Raw genomic sequence first — 17,395 nt, forward strand, 5'->3', positions numbered from 1 at the left:
GAAATTCAAGTGGCCAGTGTAGACAGCTGGCAAGTTTTTCCGCAAAAGCAGATGATTTTTTGCAGAAAAACTTGCCAGTCTAGACACAGCCCATAAGTGGGAAGGAAGCCATTGTTGATAGGGTGATAGCACGGCCCCTTGGGCATTCAACACATTGTGTAAAAACAGCAGTAGGTGTCCTGTGGTTTATCCCTCTCCTGCCCCATACGCGACTTTTACTCTGTCCTAGAATAGGGACTGAAGTAATTGCCGTTAAGAAGAAATCGTGATTACTCTGCCACCATAAATTGTTTTGTTGTTAGCTTTTTGTATCACTAAAAGGCCAACATAGAGTAGGGATGTTAATTAACGTTCAAAACGTTAACTGTTTGAACTCTAGGTTTAGCCAGGTAACCCTGGAATTGCCCCTGGATGCTCCACCCCAGCCTCGCTGCAGCCAACAGGGGCTGCTCTGGCTCTGGCCCTGGCCCTGTGATGGACTTGGGTGGCAGGTGCCCAGACACAAGCCATAGGACACAAGCTTTCTCCGCTGAAGCCTAGGGCAGGTAGGGGCTGTCCCAACCCTTCTGCAGCCCTGGACAGAGTCCAGCCAGCGAAGCCGGTTAACTGGTTATCTGGTAAGCAGGCCAATAAGCCACCTGCTTACCAGAAAACTGGTTAACCTGTTACATTCCTAACATAGAATTGCACTTTTGCCAGGTACAATATTGTCAAAGATACTCCTTCCATTTTATCTCCCTTTCATAAAGACTGTGACATTACCATGCAACTTTTGTTTAATCCCAGGGTTTATGACAGGTCCTTTCATATTTAGATTATGAAGCCTAATATGTTGCCCTGCTAATCTTTCCCCCTGTAATCCCTAGAAAAAGCACAGCTGCACTGCAAGCACTAAAATCATGCTATTTATACAGGATCTGTTGTTTTGGGCAGCCTGCTTAGTTCCAAAGATCAACTTTTTGACAGTCCTTTATAATCCGTATTTATAGCTGAAAGATATTTCTGCTGAGCCTTGGACTGTGTAGGTGCAGAATTTTCTGGTACGATGGCTTTCACCTAAGGGCAGTCTGATAACCGTAAAGAAAGGTAAGACAAGCAGAGCTCACGTCTTAATTGTAATTAAACATTTGTCTGGTTTCTTGGTCATTCCTTTTAAGTTTAAATAAACGGTTCAGGATTTTCTTTTTATTGAATGAAATGTTTTTGCGAAGGGCAGTTTGTTTATTTTTTTGACTGCCTATGTGGGAAAACGAGCACATTTGTTTAAGGACAAACTGAGAAGTGCATGCTGAAAACCACAGACATTTTGAATAATATTTGTACAGACTATTATTTAATAGACCGTATAAATATTTCTGATGTGCGGTAGCTCTTTGATCATAAGTACTTGTTTCAAAAGCTGTCCTGTCCCTGCTGCGACTCCTGAAAAAGGAGGCCTTATTACTCTGAAAGGATGTTGGCTCCAGGGCCTGTGTTTGAGTGACTGTGTGGCAGAGTGACACTCAGTTTGGTAGGTTCCCCCCTACCCCATAGCTGGTGTTTCGATGTTTCTGCTTGCAAAGTCCAAGTACTAACAACATCATTACAAAAACCAAAGGCCTTGATTCTCTGTGGCAAAGCTCCACTGAAGCTGAGGCTGTCCCATACAGCAGCAGGAAGCTGCCTGTTTGAAGTCTATTGAAGGATGGGAGGCTTGGGGTAGGGGGGTTAGATACCCCAGGCATCCTCTGTTCATAGTGAAGCAGGGGTTAATTTCAGCTCTGCTTATCTATCTCCTTGCACGTGTGCTCAAGCAAGAACCCTACAATTGGGGGGATGGTAAAAAGTGAGTCTGTGGCCTTTGGAGGAAAGCAGGGCTCCATTCCCAGCGGTCATAGCAGTGGGTTGAACATCAAGAGGAGTAGTTTTGTTTCCTTTTCAGCTTGTATTTTATTTTGCTTCTTATTATAAACATTATTCCTGAGGAAAAGCTGTTGCTGACTGTGTCTGTTTTTCTGCTGTATCATTCTACACTGCTTTCCTCAGAATCAGGGATAAAATATAGGGCTGTCGATTACTTGCCATTAACTCATGCGATTAACACAATTGAATTGCAATTAAAAAAGTTAATTGTGATTAATCACACTATTGAATAATAGAATACCAGCTGACATTTATTAAGTAGATGCGGATTTTTTCCTGCATTTTCAATTTTGATTTCAATGAGAACACAGAAAACAGTGTGTTTACATTACTTTTATTACCAATATATGCATTATAAAATAATAAATAATAAAAATAACGAATAAGTAGTTTGTAATAAAAAATAAACTGAGCTCTGTACACTTTGTATTCTGTGCTGTAATCATAGAACCCATGTCTTGTTCTATTATCAGGAGGTAAGGAGAAGGGAAAAATTGTAATAACAGCTTTCAAGTACCTAAGGTTATCAAGTTCCCTCTCAGTCTTCTCTTTTCTAGACTAAACAAATCCAGTTCTTTCATTCTCCCCTCATAGGACATGTTTTCTCATTTTTAATTATTTTTGTTGCCCTTCTTTGGACTTTTACCAGTTTGTCCCCATGCTTCCTGAAATATGGCACCCAGAACTGGGCACAGTACTCCAGTTGAGGCCTAATTAGCTTGAGTAGCGTGGAAGAACTACTTCTCCTGTCCTGCTTATAACACTCCTTCTAGTACATCCCAGAATGATGTTTCCTTTTTTTTAAACAGTGTTACACTGTCGACTCCTTTTACCTTCTTGTCCACTATGACCTCTAGATTCCTTTCTGTAATACTCCTTCCTTTGTGGTCTCTTGCCATACTTCCTATCTTTCCTATTCAGTGGAATAGTTTACTGTTGTGTCCTTAATGGTGTCTCATTGAAAAACTGTCAACTGCGCTCAGTTGTTTTTCCTCTTAGATTTGCTTCCCATGGGATCTTACTTACCAGCTCCTTGAGTTTATTGAAGTCTATTGTCTTTATTTTGCTGCTCTCCCATCTATTGCTCCTTAAAATCATGACAGCTGCTCATTCATGATGACTTTCATCCAAGTTGCCTTCCACTTTCAAATTCTCAACCACTTCCTCCCTATTTGTCAAAATCAAATCCAGCGTTTGAATAAAAGGACATGTCTCCAATACCTCTCACTAGAATTTGTTGGATAATCTGTGTCCCACTGTGTTATATTCCCAGCAGATGTCTGGGTAGCTGAAGTCTCCCATCACCACCAAATCTGTGCTTTGGATGATTTTGTTAGTAATTAAAACAAACAAACAAACCGCCTCATCTTCCTGGGTAGGAGGTCTGTAGTAAATCTCTACCATGGCCTCACCCTTGTTTTTGTCTTTTTACATCATTTTTTCTTACCCAGAGTTTCTCAACAAGTCTATCTCCTATTTCCTTCCCAACCTCAGTCCAAGTGTATATATTTTTAATATGCCAGGCAACCACTCTCTTGTGTCCTGCCTTTCCTTGCTGAGCAAACTGTACTCTTCTGTACCAATATTCCAAGGATGCGTATCATTCCACCAAGTCTCTGTGAGGCCAACTGTGTCATAGTTGAGTTTATTTACTAGCATTTCGAGTTCTTCCAGTTTATGCCCCATGCTTCTCACATTAGTATACAGACATCTAAGATCTTGATTTGATCTCATCCCCCAGTTCTGTCTTGTCTTCTTTATCCCTACTAATGCAGCCCATGCTGTCTCCAATTTCTCACCCTTTTCCTAGGTCTTCATGTTTCTGACTTAATTGTGGGCGTTGGTAACCTTCCCCCACAGAACCTAGCTTAAAGCCCTCCTTACTACGTTAGCCAGTCCGTATTAATGTATGCTCTTCCTCAAGAGGTGCTAAGAGAAATCAGCATATTGGAAAATATAGAAAACACTCAAATATATTTAAAATAAACGGTATTTTATTATTGTTTAACAGTGCGATGAATCAAGTTTAATTTTGAATTGCTTAACAGCCCTAATAAAAATTGATTTTTCAAATAAAAATTGGACTCTTTATTTTACATGAGATTATTTAAACAAAATGCGGGTTTATTTATTAATGAAAAACTTCTTAAAATTAAATTTTAAATGACAGTCAGGACCTGAACCAAATTGTCCGCAGATCACATTCCAGTCAGCCCTGCTACTCCACCCTGTGTCTCCCGTGGACCCCACATGGTGTGGACACTGCAGTAACTTGATCTAAAGCATGAGCTTCCCCAATTATCACCTCTAATATCATTAGCTCACAGACATTTACCTTCCCTCCACCCCCCGCATCCTCTTTCTGTTCTGAAATTTGATTTGTCCTTTTCATATGTGTTCTTTTTTTTTTTTTTTTTTTTTTTTTAAATTGTATCCTTTGGTATATATGGTTGTGACAATTTTCTTCCACTATTTGATCTGAGGAAGTGGGTCTGGCCCAAAAAAGCTCATCATCTAATAAACCATCTTGTTAGTCTTTAAAGTGCTACATAGTCTGGTGTAGCTGAAGGAAAATACAGGACTAACACGGCTACATTTCTATCACAATTCCAGCTATGTTATTCATAGAGCTGGAGTTGCATTCCTTAGGTCTATTTACTGTGATAGTGGAGACCTATTCTCAGAGGGTATGTCTACACTAGCCCCCTACATCGATCTAGGGTGGCTAATGAGGGCGACCGAAATTGCAAACGAAGCGCGGGATTTAAATATCCCGCGCTTGATTTGCATATTCCCGGCTGGTCGCCATTTTAGAAATTGACTAGCCCGAAGTAACTGCCTGCGTCTATACGCGGCAGTGATATGGGATTCCTAAATAAAGCCCTAACTTGAATTAGCTGGTATTCCTCGTTCAGTGAGGTTTACCAGCTAATTCAAGATATGGGTTTATTTCGGAATCCCGTTTTGCTACCGCGTATAGACGCGGGCAGTTACTTCGGGCTAGTCAATTTCTAAAAGGGCGACCGGCCGGGAACATGCAAATCAAGCGCGGGATATTTAAATCCCACGCTTCGTTTGCAATTTCGGTCGCCCTCATTAGCCTCCCTAGATCAATGTAGGGGGCTAGTGTAGACATACCCAAAGAGATAAGGAATTTGACTTTCAAGAGTCTGCTAATTGACTTACTCTAGGGCTGTGTCTAAACTACATCCTTTTATCGATAAAGGGATGTAGATTAGGCATGTCAATATTGCAAATGAAGCCAGGATTTAAATATCCCGCATTTTATTTGTATAATGGCGGCAGCTGCTTTTTTTTCTAAACAGGGCTTTTTTGAAACCCTCTCCCCCCCAGCAGTTTAGATGGGGCATTTTTGACAGAAATGCCCCGTTTCTAAAGATCCTCTGTGCCTCACTTTTTTTAGGATCCTGTACTCCTCATTTTTTGAGGAGTACAGGATCTTTCGAAACGGGGCATTTCTGTCGAAAATGCCCCATCTAAACTGCTGGTGGTTTTTTTTTTTTTTTTTTAAAAGCCCCGTTTTGAAAAAAAGCTGCAGCTGCCATTATGCAAATGAAGCGCAGGATATTTAAATCCCAGCTTCATTTGCAATATACACGTGCCTAATCTACATCCCTTTATCGAAAAAGGGATGTAGTTTAGACACAGCTTAGGTGGCTGTCAATCAAATTGGAGAAGTCAAATAGTATTTGGTCATAGACTGTAATCTATATTATATAGATAACTGAATAATCTGTTATTCACATGGCCACACGCATGTACTTTGTTTTGTTGCTTAGTAAGGGAAAAAGGTAAGTAAGACATTATATGGGTTGATTGGGTTCCATTTTTCAAATGCTTGTGGTGAGGATCCTTTGCAAAGCTATAATTTTAAGTGCTGAGTAGTGATGTATGATATAGCTTAATTTTCTAACATCTGTTAAAGTTGTCTTCTCTGTAGCAAAAAAAAGTTAAAGATCTAAAATCAAGGCTGCCATATATGGAAGAGGAATAAAAATGATAAATAGTGGTAGAGTGTGTGAATTTCCATATTCTGTAAAAGACCTTAAAACGCCATTTATCTATGTTAAAAGTAAAATCCAATTAGTTTTCTCATGGTTTTTACCCTTTTTTTTAAATGAGTCAGCAGTCAGAGACAATGCCAAAATAAGGCGAGGGGGGGGGGGGGGAATCCATGAGATAATATCAAGAATAATATAGTTAGTGATTTTTGTTAACAAGTACTTATGAACATGTGCTGCTAACTTTCTAAACTTTGTTTTAAGAAAGCAAGTGGGAACATTATCTTTTGCAGATGATGCCTAACAATCTGATCAACAGTCAAGGAATAAGTTGCAGAGCAAGATGCAGATTCTTGTAATGGGCATCCCACAATTGGTGTAGCTGTAGTAATAATTACTAGAATCAGTGAATATGACTTCCGTAATCAGAGACATTAATCTTTGTCATGTGGCTAGGGCCAGGAAGTAAAATCAGGTTTCTTCCAGTATGCTTAGGTATCAGATGGTTGTAAGAGTAGACCAAAGGCATATCGTTACCATTATTGTGGTTTACCAGTCTTCACCTGAACAACTGTTTTGCATAGGAAGATCACTGTTCAGTAGAGCCTGTGTTCCTCCTGACCAGAAGAATTTGAAAACCAGCTGCAGATAGTGGGGCAGATGGTTCCCAGTCATTTATTTGAAGTCTTAGCGACTTTTCTTAGGGCATGTCCTCACTTGCCACACCAGAGATTGACATTCTCGCATTTGATTTAGCGGGTCTAGTATAGGCACATAAATCGAATGCTGAGGGCAGCTCTGGCTGGCGCCAGGGAGTAAAGGAAGCCAATGGGAGTGTTTGCTTCCATTGTCCTTCTGCAGTGGGGACGGGACCAAGCTCGGCTTAAGGTAAGCCAACTCCAACTATGCATTCTACATAGCTGGAGTTGTGTACCTTAAGCCGACCTTCCAGGTCTAGTGTAGACCTGGCCTTCGAAACCAAGCACGCTGATTGGTGGGGCCCTACCAAATCCATGGTCTATTTTGATCAATTTCACGGTCAAAGGTTTTTTAAAAACCATCATTTCATGTTTAAAGTTTTTTTCAATCTGAAATTTCAGTGTTGTAATTGTGCTACTGGCCGAAAGGGAGTTGAGGGGGGTCAGAAGGTTATTTGTTCATAGGGAGGTTTCAGTATCAATACCTTTGCTTCTGCACTGAAGTTGGTGGCGAAACTGTCTTCAGAGCTGGGCAGCTGGAAACTCTTGGCTGTTAGCTGGGATCTCTGCCTTAAAGGCAGAGCCACCTCCAGCACACAGAAGTAAGGATGTTCTGTTATGGTATTGCCACCCTTACTTCTGCACTGCTGCAGCTGGGGCAGTGCCTTCAGAGCTGGGTGCAGAGAATTTTATTGAAAGCAAATGAAAACTAATCATCTATGATGGTCCACTTTGTGTTTGGATGGATTTTAAGATGTTGATTTTAATTGATAGAGCCTTAAATGCCTGGGACTTGCGGATTGCCTCTTCTTTATGCCAAATTGCCTCATCTGAGTTCTGAGGGGTGGTCAGACTTCTCACCTCAAGGGGAGCTAGATATGCAGCTCACTCTGCCAGCAGCATTACTTCTTAAGGTTGCTTTCCTACACTCCAAGATCATTGATCTGTTGACTTGCTGTGCATACTGCAAGGTAGGGATGTTAAATATCGGTTAATTTAATAGTTGAGTAACCTCATGAATTTTTATAGGTTAGTTGACTATTTTACAGTCCCTGGGGCGGGGCTGGCAGCTGCTGTATCAGAGGCAGCAGTACAGGGTGCCAAGAAGGACCTGGTCCACAAGGGGGAGCCCAGTTTAAAAATCAGCTCCCCTTCTGGACCAACTGGCCATTGCCCCATGCTGCTGCCTCTGAAAAAGAGGCAGCAGCGTGAGGTGGCAGCAGCCCCTGTCTAAGGGGGGGCGGTCTAAGCTTCTGGACCCCGCATGAACTGGAACTGATCCAGGCGGCCTGCCCACCTGGCTCATAATACACTTTAAATGCAGAGCTGCAGCAGGGGTAGGTTCTGGACCTGGCAGAAGCCAGAACTGAGCCGGGCCACTGGCTAACCAGCAAAAAATTTACTGGGAAGGGAAATGTGTGTAGTTTATAGCATTAACCTATAAGCTTTTGCTTATTGGTTAATCGACTACACTATTACATCCCTACTGCAAGGTTAATCTGTTTCGTTGGGCATCTGCGGAGCATGGGGGAATAATAATCTCAGGTGGATTGGCCTGGTGCTTTGTGGCTGGCTTGTTCTTAAAGGGTCTTGTTCTCTGTATTTATAAAACTGGTGGTGTAGTTCAGTGACAGCAGGATAACGGGAGGTGTTGAGTAGGAGGCATTTGTGAAAGGGAGTGGAGCCAGATGAATACGGGCTGGACAAGCAGGCAAGACATGTTTTTGTGGGGAAAATGCACAACACCAAACAAACAACAAAACCATGATTGCTAAAATGTGGCAAATGTATGAGGAGAGTTTTTTTGAGCTGATTTTCTTTTTGTGGTGTGTACGTGTAACTTTTTGGTATTTTATTGTGACTGTACATGTGACTAGTAGTTTTGTTTTCTGCAAAATGAAAAATTTCACTCTTAATCATGAAGGTTTCTCTGGTGTGATACATTATTCAAATAGGCAGCTGAATTTTTAGTTGCCTATCTGAACCTTGGAGCCATTTAGTTTAAACTATTATTTGCAATTCTGTCAGCTTGGCTGAGATAAGTGCTTGCCGAATTGGAGGAGTGGCCACGTTCCTTTCATGCACACTTTTGTTTGCAAAGTTAAAGGCTCCTTTCCAATGCCACTAAAGCTCAAGTACAGGAATGTCTGCAGAAGAACAACACAAGCCTTATGAGGACTGAAGAGCCAAATTTATTTAAAAATTATAGCGAAGACTTTCAAAAATTGTTCTGCTTTAATACCAAGCAGTCAAAATACCTACTACCCAGGATCTGCAGTTTGTTTTATGGGGCATAGCTTTTCTTCATCACTGTAAACATCATCACCACAATTATTCATGTGTAAAATGCCAGTTTGTTTTTCTTCTTCCTTTACAGACTTGTTGAAAATGCAGAGTAAGAAGCAGGATCCAGTAAATTACTATGTTGGGATTGATGTTGGAACAGCAAGTGTTCGTGCGGCTTTGATAGACCAGTTTGGGATGATACTGGCACATGCAGATCAGCCAATTCAAATGTGGGAACCTCAAACTGACCACTATGAGCAATCCTCTGATGACATCTGGGCTGCCTGTTGCACAGTCACAAAGGTATATGCAGTGGATTAAAAACTTGAAGGAATGTATGCTGCAGGCAGTATTTAAACTTCTACAGGTTGGACCTGTCTAGTCCAGCACCCTTGGGACCTGACAGGTGCCAAATGAGAAAATTTGTTGAACCACAGGAGGTCAATATTTCCTCGCAACATTACCAACATTTCCATTGCTTACGGGGCTCTTAGGGGTAAATTGGAGCTAAATAACAGCACAGAACACTGAGAGCCAAGACTGGTGACTGTAAACCAACTTTATGGAACAGTGGGAAACCTGGTCACACCCATGCTAAGTGGACATCTGGCTCACTAAAATCATGCCGGACCATGGATGTTTGCGTGCCAGACTTGAGGGGTTCAACCTGTATAATGAGAGTCAGTCTTAATGGTCAGTGCCATCTACCTCCCCTTCGGTGTGTGTGCTCTACTGTAAAAAAAACCCAAACAAAACCTTTTTGCACCAAAGTACTTGCTAGATACAGATGATGTAGCCTCTTCGACACTATCCTTATTTCACAAGGGAACTGGAAGACTGGAGAGGTTGCATGACTTATCCAAGGTCACCCATGAATCTGTGAAACATTTGGTAATAGAACCAAGTGCCCTGATCCTGCGCTATTTTAAATCAGTGGGAGCTTCACCACTGACTCACTTCAGTGAGCATACGATCAAGTCCCAGATTTACTGATTCATTGGTCAAACCCTTGGGTGGGGAACCTAAGGCCCCCTGGTTAGCCTGGATCCAGTCCCTGAGACATGGGGCTCCCCTCCCAGCCGGTTCATGCGTTCTTCCTCCTGGCCAGACCCCACACCCTAAGCCTGCTTCCTGGCAACTTCCTCCCACACACTGAATTCCTCATTTTTGGCCCCACCCCAGAGCCTAGGGGAAGGCCACAACATCTATTAGCCACCCTAGGGCATGTCTATGTAGGAAATTATTTTGCAATAACTAAATTCAATGTAATAAGTCCCAATTTAACAAAATTGAAATAGCATGTCTCCACTGCAAGGAAGCATCAAAATTAGCCGGAATTATTTCAGAATAGCACGTCAGCACTGATAGGAGCTGCTTCGGTCTTAGAGCTCCCGGAAACATTCCTGGGAGGGCACTAGGTGGGTGGAGATTTCCTGTGGCTGCTTGGTCAGGCAAGCTGTGACGTGCTTTCAAGGGCTCCTCTCTAAAGCTGCTTCTCACATGCCCCTCCTCCACTGCCTCCCTCCTCGTGGGACACAAAAGGGACGCAGTGTGCTCTGGTTGCACTTGCAGAGGCCACAGCACTCACACTATGAAGCTAGGCTCATCGGTCTTGTGCTGCACCATTCATTCAAACTGCCTACATGCTGCTCCAACAGAACGAGGACCAGCCTGGACCACCGGTCCTATTCACCCAGGTCCTAGTGCGCCTGCTGCTGTGCATGCCCCTCAATCCGCTAGACACCATGGAACGCCACTTCTAGTTGCAGAAGATGAGTTTGGCCTGGGGACCACATTGTCCTGCAGGTATGGGATGACCATCAGTGGCTGAAGAACCTCGACATGCAGAAGGCCACCTTCCTCGAGCTCTGTAGGTGGGTCAGCAGCAGCCCCTGACCCAAAAAAGATTCTCTGGTCTAAGCCTTATCCACAATTATTTGAAGTGTTGGAGTAACCAGGATATGAAAGAGAAAGTTGACGTGACAAACTTTTTTTTTAATGTATTGGCCCAGCTTCTGTTGGTGAAAGACACCAACTTCCAGTCTCCACAGAGTAGTTCTTCAGGTCTTGTGGAGCTTGAACTCTTCTCTCTTTTACCAGCACATGTTTGTTCAATAAAAGATTACCTCACCCCCTTGTCTCACCTTATGCAAAAGACCATCCTCCCTTTTGAAGCCAAGAGTGCTCCAAACCTACTAGCATATGCAAGTGCCAGAGGAAGTTGTGAAAACGAGGACATGAACAGGGTTCAAGACAGAACTGGGTCGGGTCAGCAACCTTTCTAAAGTTGCGTGCCAAGGTTTAACTCTCTTGCTGCTCTCAGAGAAGGGGGCAGGAGTTATCTCCACCTCACACCCCAGCGACCACCTGGGTCAACGCAAACCTTTCCATGGTCCATCAGTTGCTAAAGGAAACTCACCATTAATTACATAATTATGCCTGAGCCATTTTGCTAGTGCAGCAGCTAGGGAGAATGGTTTAATTTTAAATTATTAAACAGATTAAGCGTTTTAACTTTCTCATGTTAGTTTATCAAACTTCATTTTAAATAAAGTAAAATATTATTTTTTGTCCAACATAAAAGATTTTAATGTTTTCTTCGTTTATGGCGGGGGTGGGGGAACTTTTTTGGGTCAGGAGCCACTGGCCCACAGAAAAATCAGTTGGTCATCACACAAGTGAGAAGAAAAAATATTCCTCCAAAACCCCCCAACCCTCACTGATGTGGCCTCCAACTGAGACACCTCACTCTTCTGGCACTCCAGCCCTCATGGGGTGAGGGGAAGAGGCAGGGAGGACTGAGGTTCAGGGCTTCCCATAGGCCAGATTTACTTTTCTGGGGTTCCAGAGTTAGTGGATTTTGTGGATCCTCTTAGGCTCTGGGGTGGGGACAAAAATGAGGGGTTCAGTGTGTAGGACAGGGTTACCAGCGAGTGGGACAGGGATGTGGGTACAGGATCTGGGTGGGAGGTAGAGTGCAGGAGGGGGTGAGGATGGATGGGTGGTGGGGTTCAGAAGCAGGCCGGTAGTAGTGTGTCTGGCCAGGAGGGAGGGCGCAGGAGCAAGGGAGGGTAAGAGGAGCAAGCTGGGGGTGCTGGGTCTTGGCATGGGGACAGAAAATAAGTGAAGGGGGGATTGAGGTGTGGGGGTCTGGGCATGGGGAGGGGCACTTACCTTGCTTTGTGCCCTAGCCACTCCCATTGGCAGTGCCTTCTCATGCAGGCTGAGCACCAGGCTCTTGGCCAGCTCTTGCAGCTCCTCGGGCCACAGGCGATAGTGCTATAGGCCTCCTGGGGCTAGACCACGTATCCGGTGCGGGTGAGCACGTCCCCCCAGGCACAGGCAGAGGCCTTGCTCGGCCTCCGCCCGCTTGGCCAGCTGTGAGCCGTAGATCTCAGCCACCAGTTTGAAGTTGCCGCTGCCATAGGCCACCTCGGCGACCTGCAGCATCTCGGCTCAGGGCCCTGCGTTCGGCTCCATGCCATCCGCTCCGTTCGCTGGCAGTTCCAAGGCACGGAGGTCCGGGAGCAGCTCTACCAGCTTTTCCTTCAGAGCTGCCTGCTCTCCCCTACCCTGGCAGCAGTGGCGGCAGCCACTGTAACAAGCGGCCTACAGGAGAAGGTGGCGGTGTGGCCGGACTGGGGGCCCCACACGTCAGAGGCAGCCCTGCAGAAGGAGGGAAGGGACTGTGTGATGCGCGGTGTTAAGACAGTGGGTGGCAGAGTGGCTAGAAAACGCATGCCACTGGAAGCTGGCCTGGCTGCCCACCCGCAAAGCTCCATTGGAGCCTCCTATACACTCTGCGGGGGGGGAAGGGGAGGCAGAAGGAGGCTGCTGGACCACACGAGGGGCAACGTCAGTGCACGGAGCCATTTCTCAATCGTTTCTTCCCTGCAAGTAGTGAAATATCCAGCGGGGCTTGCTGGGGCGTATGGTTGGCATACAACCGGCAGGGAGGCTCACGTGCCAGTGAAAATTGGCTCGTGTGTCACTTATGGGACACATGCCATAGGTTGCTGACCCCTGAATTAGATAAATTCATGGAGGTTAGGTCCATCAAGGGCTATTAGCCAGTATGGGTAGGAATGGTGTCCCTAGTCTCTATCAGAGGCTGGGAATGGGTGATGGGAGAGGGATTACGTGATAATTCTCTGTTCTGTTCACTCCCTTTGGGGCAGGTCATTGATTTACATGTTATGAAACTTGAATAAACTTTACTATGCTGAATATGTAAGAGATCATCTCTCCCACTCTTCTTTTGTATCTAGCAGGCAGGAATCTGAATTTATACCTCCCCTTGGCAAAAGTGACCTTAATTGGCAGTGAATGTAAAAAGGCACTTTTGTCCTTCTTAAAACGGCCACAATCGTAGACTGCTCTGTGTTCCAAGGTTGGCTCTTTAAATATTCATAAGATGCCTGGTAATTTGCAGATGGACAGTTCACCGTTCTCTTGTTATTGATCAGCCTTTTCAAACATTAATGAGCCTGGCTCTGCCTCAAGTGCCCTAAGATAAATAATGGAGGGAGAGAGGGAAGAGTGGCTAGTGGGATAAGCAATGCAGCCTTTTTTTTCCTGCTTGCTTAATTTTCTCTGTCTTTATGAATTATTTTGCTGTTCCCCTCAGTCTTCCTTTTATCCCTAAAATATAATCTCTTAGCACTAAAGACCTTGGAGAGCCAGTTAAAGGGGAGGGGGTGTGATTCTTTACTACCAAGCAGCACTAAAGAAAATATTTTTCAATATAGTGTTAATTAAACAGTGGTTTTTTTTTATTGTTGCTGTGCAGGATCACTGTGTACGTCCACAAAGCATTTCAACTCCCACAGCTGATCTAAGTCTGCTTCCCCAGGCTAGGGCTGCAGAACTGCTTTGTGGACGTTTAGGCTATGGTTAGAGCCCAGGATCTGAGACCTTCCCCCCCCCCCCTTACATCATCCCAGAGCCTGAGCCCCAGTGTCCACAAAGGAGTTTTGCAGCCTTAGCCCTACAAGCCCAAGCCAGCTGAGCTGGGCCAGTCTCTTAATTGCTATGTTGGCGTACAGGCCATTCTCACTGTAAGTCCAAGATACTTTCCAGAAAACTTGGATTTATAGCAAAACAACTTAAAGCGGGGACTATTCTTCCCACGGCTGACTTCCATGTTGCAAATTGGGGTTTTTGCGGGGTTTTTTTGCATGACATAAGAGCGGGGAATGGGAGGACTTATAATGCATCAGTTCCTACAAGCATCAACAAGTTTAGTGTGGAACGGATCTATTACAGGGCGAGGATGCTCTGTTCCCATAAATTACCTCCTCTGAGGCTTCGCATCCTCACTTGTCATTTAGTCAGCGGGGGTGTCTTTTTTTTTTTCCCCTTCTTTTTCTCTTTGCAATTCCACAAGCAAGCCACAAAGTTCAGTGTTCTCATAAGGCCAGGGGTCAGTGAGTTCCAGGGCTTTACCTGAAGCCTATTTGCTGGTAGCCTTTTGAAGGAGCTGTGCAGAGCAGTGATATGAGTCCTAGTATACACTCAGGACCAATTTTACAGGCAGTCTTCTTCTAAGACAGTGTTTCCCAAAGGGGTCCATGAAACCACTTTCAGAAACCTGTTAACTAGCTGCTGCTGTATGTTTACTTACTGGCGCCGCGGCCACGGAGCCTCCTGGCTCCTATTGGCTCCGGATCACCGTTTGCAGCCAACGGGAGCTGTGGGAAGCGGTGGCTCAGCCCACACCACTTCCCGTGGCTCCCCTTGGCTGAAAATAGTGAACCGGTGCCAATGGGAGCCGTGAGGCTCTGTGGCCATGGCGCCGGTAAGTAAACATACAGAAGCGGCTAGTTAACAGGTTTCTGAAAGTGGTTTCATGGACCGCTTTGTGAAACACTGTACTAGGATATTCAACGGTGGTACGAAGCTAAGTGGAGTTAAAAACAAACACTGTGACATGTTTGGACCCCAAAATGGCACAGAGAATCAGGGCGCTAGTGGCCATGGTCTAGATGAAATAGGCACCCCCAACCTGCTTTTGAATCTCACCCAGTTCAGAATAAACCTTTCAGAAAGAAGATAAAATTAACATAACACGTTTCCCATTCTGTTTCCTTTTTGTGCATGCCTGCGCTTCCTGCTTCCAGCCAAGAGCGTAAAAAGCAGGTCTAAGAGCCTGCAAAAGAGGCTTTCATGAGACTGAGTCTAATTTTGCAGACCAAAGGAGTTTGCATATTTTGCATACATTTTGGGTTAGCATCCAGATTTTCAGGTGCTTAAGCAGACTGAATTTCAGAAGCTTTTTGAGCGTGCTTGTAATTCTGGTTTATAAACCCTTGTCTGTAAAGCTCTCGAATGTGCGTGCATTTGGGCATATTTGTGTCTAAGTATTTCTTGTGTATGTTCGCAGAAAGTCGTCCGAGGAGTAGACGTTGCTTGGATTCGAGGGCTTGGTTTTGATGCTACATGTTCACTTGTTGTGATGGATAAGCAGTTTCGGCCCTTGGCAGTTAATTATGAAGGTAAAGCTGCATCACAGAGTCTGAGTTTAGCACGAGTGTTTGGCCGCTGCCTTTAGCGGAGCCAGAATTTTACAACAGAATTCTCCTGTGTAAAGGCCGAATCCCATAGACATGGGTCTATATGAAAAGCCCCCTTGAATCACACAGATCTTTGTAGAATATTAGTTCTTTCTAGGGATGTAAATATTGTTTAAAATAGTACATGTTCAAGCTATTAAAATTGTATTGGTTAACCAGTTAGTCATTAACAAGTTCACAATCTACCCCCGCTTGGGTTGGGCACCCTGCTGTCTCTCCACAGAGGTGGAGTATAGAGAACTGGGAGGATCGTTTGCATGTGGATGGCTGGGAGCTGTGTGTCTTGCTCTGATCCTGCCCCTCGCTCTCCCTGCTACTAGGCATTGCCTAGAATAGCGAGTTTGTTCCTGGGAGAGCAGTGGTGTTAGGGCAGATCCAAGTATTTTGGCAGATTCAGGAGTTTCTGGGCAGACTCCGCGCTGCAGCCAGCCACAAAAGAAGCAGAGCTGGTGGAGGTACGGGGGGGCAGGAGGGTTGCCCCCAGTGGTGCCCTGTCTGTTGGGCATGGGCTGACCCAATGGTGCCCTAAGTATCCCCTGAGTAATGTGGCGGCATTGTTAAAGTGCACGTTAGATATTAATTACAAAGGTCACAATTATTTTGCCAGGCTGTTTGAAATGTTAACTGCAGTATATTAATGGTAAGATTAATGCTTGTCAGTTAATAATTCAACTGTTTAATATTTTACATTGCTAGCTCTCCCCAGATTTTCATCGTTTCACTTATAAAGCTAGATACAAACTGTGATGGGAACCTCTCTGGGTGTGCTTAGACAGCGAAAACACCCTCAGAGCTGGCCCAGGCCGGCTGACTTGGGCTCATAGGGTTCAGGCTACGGGGCTGGTTCAATGCTGTGTAGACTTCTGGGTTTGGGCTTAGAGCCTAGGCTCTGACCCCTTCCCTTACTCCAGAGCCCTGTAGAGTACAGGAGCAGCCCGAGCCCAGAGCTGGCTAGCTTGGGCCAGCCACAGGAGTCTAGTTGCTGTGTAAACGTGCCCTTACGGTTTGGATAAATACCTGATGTAGCATTCACTCATCTCACTTCTGATTAGGGATGTGAAGGACTAGTTGACTAGTCACTTCCCCACCCTTGCTGCCTCTATCAGATAGAAATGGGGGAGGAAGGAGAAGAGGAGGATACTTCAATGTGTCAGCGCTGCATGGAGCCCAGGGTCAGCTGCTCTGTGTGGTGCTGCTGCGTTGAATGCTGCGTAGAGCCCAGGGTCAGGCTCCCTGCGGCATTTCAAAGTGGCAGCGCTGCGTAGAGCCCGAATCAGCTGGGGACTCCAGAGCTGATCCTGGGCTCCGTGCGATGCTGCCTCTTTGAATGCTTTGAAATTGGCAGTGCTGCACGGAGCCCAGAGTCAGCAGGGGAGTCCCCAGCTGACCCCGGGCTTTGGCGCTTTCAGCTTTGAAGTGTAGCAACAGCCCTAGGGCTGTTGCTCCACTTCAGAGGCAGAGGCGCCTTATTAAATAATCGAATATTCAGCCCGGCTCTTACTACATTTAAACTGCAGAGCCACAGCGGGGATAGTTCCTGTACCCAGCACAAACCAGGACTGAGCTGGGCTTGCTCAGTCCTGGCTCACACTAGGTCCAGCAGCCTGTCTGCCACTGTCAGTAGGAATTGGGGGTGTTAGATTGGTATCTTCTGCTTACTTAATGTGCCCCTGTTTGATTTAGAGAAGGCATTTTTCACTTCTGTTAGCCGTCTTCAAAGTGAATGCATGTCAGCAAATTATCTCTCATTTTTTGGGGGGGGGTGTTGAGTGATGCTTCTCATGGTAATGAAACATTGGGTAAGAGTCTGTGTAGGTGTCTAGCTGAGTTATAGAATCATAGAAATGTAGGGCTAGAAGGGACTTTGAGAAGTTATCTTGCACATACTTTGTTATGTGATTTGGGTTCTTGGGGT

At 44.9% G+C, this 17,395-nt stretch overlaps 1 protein-coding gene across 11 annotated transcripts in view; it reads left to right on the forward strand.

The window, feature by feature from the left end:
- FGGY (FGGY carbohydrate kinase domain containing) overlaps nt 1-17,395 on the forward strand; it is a 312,982-nt gene that overhangs the window by 110,183 nt on the left and 185,404 nt on the right. For 7 of the 11 annotated variants that reach the window (XR_012905874.2, XR_012905871.2, XR_012905872.2 and 4 more), the window contains exons 2-3: nt 9,000-9,211; nt 15,291-15,402. The exons of 1 other annotated variant lie outside the window; for it this stretch is intronic. Coding sequence is in view for 3 of the 10 variants with exons in the window: in XM_089780444.1 (XP_089636570.1) it covers nt 9,011-9,211; nt 15,291-15,402 (313 nt within the window). In the remaining 7 variants the exon portion in view is untranslated. Of the gene's footprint in view, nt 1-989; nt 1,087-7,416; nt 7,594-8,999; nt 9,212-15,290; nt 15,403-17,395 lie in introns of those variants that run through there. 3 more of the 11 variants (XR_012905873.2, XR_016350240.1, XR_012905877.2) reach the window with 3 other exon arrangements.

The sequence above is a fragment of the Pelodiscus sinensis genome, chromosome 9 (genome assembly GCF_052426305.1).
Source record: "Pelodiscus sinensis isolate ZL-2025 chromosome 9, ASM5242630v1, whole genome shotgun sequence".
Taxonomy (NCBI): Eukaryota; Metazoa; Chordata; order Testudines; family Trionychidae; genus Pelodiscus; species Pelodiscus sinensis.